The sequence below is a fragment of the Aptenodytes forsteri genome, unplaced genomic scaffold (assembly GCF_000699145.1).
Source record: "Aptenodytes forsteri isolate BGI_AS27 unplaced genomic scaffold, ASM69914v1 Scaffold203, whole genome shotgun sequence".
Taxonomy (NCBI): domain Eukaryota; kingdom Metazoa; phylum Chordata; class Aves; order Sphenisciformes; family Spheniscidae; genus Aptenodytes; species Aptenodytes forsteri.
Genome location: NW_008794160.1, coordinates 350,675 through 358,258, shown reverse-complemented (window position 1 = coordinate 358,258; position 7,584 = coordinate 350,675). Strand labels below are relative to the sequence as shown.

The following is a 7,584-nucleotide window of genomic DNA, read 5'->3' as shown; positions in this document are numbered from 1 at the left end:
ACACAGTATTCGAGGTGCGGCCTCACCAGGGCCGAGTACAGGGGCACGATCACTTCCCTACTCCTGCTGGCCACACTATTTCTGATACAGGCCAGGATGCCATTGGCCTTCTTGGCCGCCTGGGCACACTGCCGGCTCATGTTCAGCCGGCATTCTCTTACAGTCCATTTCTTAGTTCAAAGATTAAATATTAGGTTTCATAGCTTACGTAGCTGCTCAGACACATTTCACTTCAAAAAGCAAAGTTAAAAAGAGTTTTGAAAATACCTTTAAGGCTTTACTATTCATATAGTTTTCTGAAAAACATTTGTCTTGGATTTTACTTTTGTCTTTTAAGTTTAATTATAACTTGCTTTATCCCCTCTCTTCTACTTCCTTAGCATAAAAAAATTGTCAATTTCCAAAGCTTTTGATTTAACTTTGTACCTGAAACATGAAAGACAAACCATGCCTGTACTCCAAGGTATGAATGAGCTGATTCCTATATACAGGCTCATGGAGAGGAGGGATATGGATGGTACAGCAAAACAGTTACAGGTAATATTTTAAGTAACTAGAACTTTCTAACTCTGCCTCTACCCTGTAAAATGCACTTTAAAATATATCTTCATTGTTACCTTATTTTAGGAGTATATAATCAATCTATTTAAAGACCTGATTGACAAGCAGTCTTGGAGTGATGAAGGCTCAGCGTCTGAGAGATTGCTTAGGCACTCGCTCCTGCTGTTTGCGTGTGTGCACAGGTACCAGCCGTGCGTGGACAAAGCCAAAGGATATTTTACAGAATGGCAAAAATCCAATGGAACCTTGAGGTCTGTTCTGTAACTATTACTGGTTTTTTTTCTGATACTCTGTTTAGTTACACTAGAGTTAATTTATGAAAAGAGCTAAACTTCAGTCCTTTCCACACTCTGAAGTTGAACCTTCTTAGTTTTGTATCTCATGCTTTAGCTTTCAAGTGCCTTTACAGTTTGGTGTGTAATATGTGCCCAAACTAGCACGTAACATCATGTAGTACTCCACAACTTGGGTTGTTACAGATGTTCTGAAAAGTGAAAATAACGTGTATTCCCTCATTTATGTGTCTGAAGATTGACTTACACCCGCTGTAAAAATAGGTAACTACTGTTCATGAACTTCACCTTATTTTTGTTTCTTGTCATGATGCAAGAACTTCCTAAAACACCCTCCAAAATGTCTCTGAGAGATTGTTCTGGGCAGGCCAAAGACGACCTTCTTATGTATCTGACTGGGCATAGCCATGGAAGGAATATACAAAAATAAAGAAGAAGAAAAAAAAAGAATGACAAGTCCAGAATAGGAACAGGAACAATACTGAGATACAGCCTGAGATGTCTAACTGTTTCCCAGCCACAGGGATCACTTTCTAATACCCCTGAGGGACCAGTATTTTTTAATAAATTGTCTGCTATGCCAATTGACATGTGATGGTGACATGGTTGTGTTTCTACATGTATTCTTAAATATGACATGGAGAATAACTTGGTATTCAATTTGTTGTAGCTTGCCAGCAGATGTGAAGACAGCAGTGTATGCTGTTGGAGCACAAACATCCGAAGGCTGGGATTTCCTCCTCAGTAAATACAGACTGCACTTGTTCAATGTAGAGAGAGAGAACATTGAATTAGCTCTCAGCCTCAGCAGAAGTAAGGACAAACTTCAGTGGTAAGTAGCTACAGAGAACAGAAATGTGTTTGGGGAAAATTTACGAACATTGAAACAGGAAATAGAATTATTCAGAGTCTTGTTTCATAGCTTTTGAAATTCGTGGTGTATAAAATGCTTTACAGAGTTAATACGGTGGGAGGAAGTGGTCGCACCTTTGCATTTCTGTGTTTTGGTGCCGGGAGTCAATGAGCTCAGAATTTGCAGTAGCAAGTTGGGACGAAATACAAGTAAACAGCTATTCAGATACCTTATCTTTGCTTGACAGACACTTTATTTACCTTTGTAGTTACGTTGATTATAGGTAGATATGCCGTACATCTCTTAGAAAAATTTGAGGTTTCCTGCTTTTAAGAGAGCCGAGGACCACTCAGTTTTTCAGGTGTCGCCTTCAAACCATGCATTCCGTGAACGTGATTTCTGCCATTTGATGGGGGTGACAGCATGGGACACTGATTTAACTGTGTTCAGGTATCACTGGAGACACACTTTAGCTGTATCATTATGTTATTATTTATTCTATGCATTGCAGTGCTCTTTGGACACCTTAGTCATGAGCAGCACTTGCAGGCCTGAATTTTGCACTGAAACTTAGTATAGAACAAGTACCTTTCTTACAGAGGGAGGAGCGAGGGTCATATTCATTTGGAAATTTTGAGTAGGAGCAAAATGTAGCCTAGTTTTTATCCTTAATATTCAGAATACAGGTCTACCAAGTAACTGTAATTGTGGAAGTAACAGAAATGGGAAAGATGGATGTGGCTGAGGAGTATGTTGTGAAAAGCTGGAAGTAACCCAGCAGAAATGATGCGTCAGGACCTTTGTCAGCTTTATCTACTGGTCTAAACAACTTCCATTTCTGTTACTAATTCTTAGGTTAATGGATCAAGGTCTGCGTGGTGACATCGTAAGAACTCAGGATCTTCCACATATTATTGCATTTGTTGCCAAAACCCCATCTGGCTGTCATCTAGCTTGGACGTTTTTAAAAGAAAATTGGGAGAAAGTTGTAGAAAAGTAAGGAACATAAGTTGTTTCACTGCTCTCTCTACCCAACTGTACTTTAAAACTCTACTTTCTACAAAAATAGACATTTTCTCAGTATAGGTGATTCTTTTTGCCAGATTTGAAGTCGGTTCGAATTCTGTAGCAAACATTGTCACTGGAGTGACAAGTCGGTACTCGACAAGGTCACAGCTTGCACAGGTAAGCCATTCGGATCCTGGTTTTAAAAAATGGTTGTAGCATAACTGAAATGAAAATTTGGATTAGATCTTAACATGGTAAAAGCACGACCAGTTATGAAGCATCAGGGCAATATCCTGCCTTTTCCTTGAAAAAGATTATAGCAGTGATGAGGTAGATTACTCAAGGAAGACCATTAAGTCACTGGCAAGGAGAAAGATGTTCTTTGTTTAAGCAGTGAGCTTGGAGGCAGAGTATGAATATTTGCCAAAGCATTTGTGGTTTACCTGCCTTCTACCCACTCTGGAAAGTAGTGAGTGGGGAAAAAAAAAAGTAGGTCTTTTCACAGAGCAGACAGAAGAGAAATGCTGAAGGACAGTGAGAAGTCATCTCACTGTTCTACATCTTCTATTCCGGGGAAAATTCTCCATGCTCCTGGATGTCACATATGATGGTCACTTTGTCTGCTTATTCCACAGTCTCTGTTGATGGTAAAAAAAAAAACAAACCCAAAACCAAAACCAAAAAACCCCAGACTGGTCAATGTGCAGATTTAATGGCATTCCTGACAGTATCTTTTCAGAAGCTGCTACTTTTGTTGCCAGTTTAAAATTTTGTGCTGTAGGGCAAAACACAGGCATAAGTAATGCAACCATATTAAAAATAAAATGAAACAATATAGAACGTAGTTCTTAATCTTCATTTTAAATCTGAGTGGACTCTCACAGCGTGTCAATAGCAATGTCTTGGCCAGCGGCACAGACTGCAGGGACGTTTCTGTGTCCTACCCAGAAATGTGGCTGCATCTCCCCTGGGGATCCATGGGACTTACCTATGAGTCTCTGAGCACAGACAAAGTCAGTGTAAGGTTGAGAGAGAAAATCCAGCAAGTCCCTTCCTTGCATCCTATTTGTATCTTTCTTGTACTTTGTACAAGTATTTGCATCTTGTATCATAGTCATCAAAGTACATTCTCAGAAAATGAGGAATTTACACAGTATGTAGTCACTGTAGCTTTTGAAACTATCTGTCTACCATGAACACCAACTCAAGTCTGAGGTTGTATTAAGTTTCCACAATGAGCCTTGTGATCAGGAGCGCCTCCTTTTAAAAAAAAAAAGAAAGCGAGGAAGGCAGCTGCCAACAGGTCCAGCAGCCACAGGTAATGCCGTGAATTCAAGGAGTAGAAGCAGCCTCCAGGTTTCCAGTGGCTGCATTCCCAAGTGCTTCAAGGATGAGACTAGTGGCTTCCCAAGCACTGGGGGAGTTGGAGGGGTTGGTTTTTGTTTTAGAGAACTAGAAGGAGGCACAGGCTTCCCTGTGTAGAGAAAACTTCTTAGGGTATTTTACCATCAGCACCGACACTACTGCTGCTCCTCCAAAAGCGTTGAACGAGTGGCTTGCAGGCAAATGTAGATGACTCTTACCGAGTCACTCTAAAAACAGCTGCAAGGCCTCCTGTCTGTCCCACCAAGTTTCCCGCCTCAGCAGGAACACCTGCTTCAGCTGACAGTCTGGGAGGTTAACCGAGCTTTGGGTGAAGGTGTGTTACGAAGCAGAGCAGCCATCGGGCAGAGCAGGGGATGCTCGGTCTCCCCGGTGACGTCCACATTGAAACGCTGCCGTTCTGCCTGTGGGTGTCTGCGGCTTAAATGGCCACAAGGGTTTGTTGAATGAGCAGGAACTGGACGGATCCGCCACAGGACGTGACAGCTCCTTCATTTTTTTTTATAATCTAATTCAAAATGTAATCTCCCTCAGCTTGTGAGAGCCAGCCACTATGAAACCTTTTTGAAAAACTGTTCTTGGGGTGGGGGGTGGGAGGGAAAGGGGGTGGAAGACCCAAGGCCAGGTTTGAGCGTCACAAATGTCTTGCTGGTCTTCCTCTGCACCTAAAGAGACATTGCTGCCTCTGCATCAACTGTTCTTTCACATTTTTGTCAACAGGTGAAGGAATTCTTCAGTTCTCTGGAGGAAAAAAGCGCACAGCTTCGCTGTGTCCAGCAAGCTATTGAAACCATTGAAGACAATATACAATGGATGGATAGAAATTTTGAGAAAGTCAAAACATGGTTGCAAAACAACCAGCTGTAAATTAAGGCACCTTGCTTGTATTTGTCAGAAATAACTGCAAAGCTGTGAAAATTCAGGGCTGGAGGGACAGCTCAATTGTATAAATTAGTTTCTTTGGAAGGAGCTGTAAGGCAGTCTAATGCTGCTGCTCAGTATTTTTCTCTCTCATGGTTGTGGTTTGCTGGGAACAGAACTACACCATCCATTGATCTCTCTCACCAGGTAACACTTTTAAGGGAAAAGGAACGTTGTACAGTGAACTAAGGCGTAGGGGAGGCTGACTGCTAGAAACCTGAAACACATTGCTTCTGGAAACTCAGAAGGTACTGGGAGACAAACAACCAAGAGAAACTTTCCACCTGCAAATGCTGACCCTTCCAGTACCGTTCCTAGGAAGGTACAACTGGCAGCTCTGTTTAACACTGAAGTGCACTGAAGCTCTGGAGCAAAGCCCTCTTTGCACGTCTTTATCTGTAGGGTTTATGTTTCCCAGAGAATAATTTTTACACCCCAAGTATCAACCGTAATTAAAATTGCATCTGTCAAAGTCAATATGGTAAGGACTATCTAGGCAAGCTTTACTGTAGTCTCTCAGGGCTGGAGGTAGCCGCAGTGGTGCGGATGCTGCGCAGGGGTGAGGCCGAGCCCCTGCTGCACTTCGGTCCCCTTGATGCCACCCTCTCCCAGGAGTTCTGCCTGACTCGCTTTTGTTGCTGATGTAAAGACTTTGCCTGCACTGGACATAATCTTGCGCTTTTAGGTAACATTCAGAAAATTAGTACATACATTTTGTGTGTGGGGAAAAAAAAAGAAATCAGTGAATTTTAGTTGCGATGATTAACCATCAGTTTATTTTAGCAGGAATTTTTGCTTTTAATTATCCCTTTTTCACCTAATTGAAATGCAGCTGTTGTTGCATGTAGTCACTGACATTTAAAAGGACAGTCAGTTGTTCACAATGGTCTTTATATCTTATCTGTAGGGTAACAGTAAGAATTGTAAGCTAATTGCTCTAAGGAGAGAAATTATTAGTATGTGCTCAGAAGGGACAATTACTTAAGAAAGCTAAGTTGAAATCTTGGAAGTGGGGTTGGTTGTTTTTTTGGTGGAGGGTTTGTTTTGTTTTTTACCAGGCAGTCATGACTGGCTGCCTCTGTTTACCCACAGAAAACTTTTATTTTGGTACTGAACTTTAAAAAAAAAATAAAAATAAAAATTCCATTTAAGCATGTGGTAATTAGTTGCACTTGATTTCTTTGTTCTTACAACCATGCCCTTGACATGACTCCATAGTGTTTATTTCCTCTGCAGTTCAGACCTGTCTCAGTTTCCTCACCAATATGCTGGAGCGTCCAGAAACTGTGACAAAGACTTAGGGGAAAAACGCATAATCTGGAACTAATCATAAGCTTTTGACTGTGCCTTGCTTGCTCTTCTCTCAACTAGAAATTATACCTGCCCAAGAAGTTGAAACCTACTTCATTAGAGTTGGGAAGGGCTGTTGAGTTGCTATTGAGGGTGAAAAACTCTGTCACAATGTTTTAGAAAATACCGGTTCCTTTCGCTTGCTGTATCCTTTTATATACAAGGCATCTTGTACCTCTTAACTCATTAAGGGAAGCAGGAATTCTGAGTAGGCTGTGCATCATGTGTACAACATTTTCTGGTATTTCAGGTATTGTTGCCTGTTGCTTGCTTTAAAACGTTTTCAGAGCTGAAAAGGCAATTTAACAAAAAATAAAATTTATTTACATGACTCTAGATATAAAGTACTTCATCTGTGTCATTTTGCACATTCATTTCTTTTGCTGTTGTGAGCAGTAATTTGCATTGCTGTTTTCCGCTTTAACTGCTTCATCCTTGTAGTACTCCTTGCCCTCCCCATGCCACAGCCCCCTTCTTGCTCCACCTCCCCCTTTTTCTAATTGAGGAAGCATCAATTAGCTGGGGTGTATCCAGATGCCTTGCAGCCCTCCCTACGGAACAACAGGAGCATCACAAACCGGTATGTTGATACGACGTTTATCTCAACAGAATAAATTTCGTTGATTGAGCTGTAATGAGCGGACACTTTGTCTTGCGTGCTGTGATGGAAGCGCGCCTGCAAAACCAGAAGCACGCCAAGACTGAACTGCTTATCTGCACAGCCCAGAGAGAACCCGAACAGATAGAGGGAAGCTGGGCAGGGTTCACATGCTTCATTAGAACACCGTTTGTTCTGTTGCCTGAGAATGACTGTTAATCATTCGTGTATCATATGTTTCAACAAAAATTCTAACTGGAATTTTGCAGCAAAATAATCACTTAGTTTCTGAGAACTCTTGTGCTTACGTCTTAATCTTTTAGCTGCTTCCCTACACAATGGGAGACCACAAGTTATTTAAATCTGGTCCTAGTTAACTGTGATACAGCTTTGAAAACCAAAGCAAGGGGAAAAAACTGTAGCTGGATCTTGAGCAGATTGTGAGGGCCTTCCTGAGGCATCACTCACAAGTATTTTGCAGGGTTTTTTTTAAACACATCATGTTCAGTTTTAATATACCAATGTTTGGGGTTTTTTAATTGTTTCTAGGGTTTCTTTTGTCTTGCAATAGCTATTCAGATAACAGCAGCAATAAATTAGAAGTTACGAACATCATA

At 41.3% G+C, this 7,584-nt stretch overlaps 1 protein-coding gene across 1 annotated transcript in view; it reads left to right on the top strand.

Moving 5' to 3' along the window:
• LOC103900094 (endoplasmic reticulum aminopeptidase 1) overlaps positions 1-6,682 on the top strand; it is a 20,012-nt gene extending 13,330 nt beyond the window's left edge. The window contains exons 14-19 of the mRNA XM_009280688.1: positions 381-537; positions 628-812; positions 1,525-1,686; positions 2,563-2,703; positions 2,811-2,892; positions 4,819-6,682. Of these exons, the coding sequence (XP_009278963.1) occupies positions 381-537; positions 628-812; positions 1,525-1,686; positions 2,563-2,703; positions 2,811-2,892; positions 4,819-4,965 (874 nt within the window). The 3' untranslated portion in view covers positions 4,966-6,682. The remainder of the gene's footprint in view (positions 1-380; positions 538-627; positions 813-1,524; positions 1,687-2,562; positions 2,704-2,810; positions 2,893-4,818) is intronic.
• Positions 6,683-7,584: the final 902 nt, after the last annotated feature.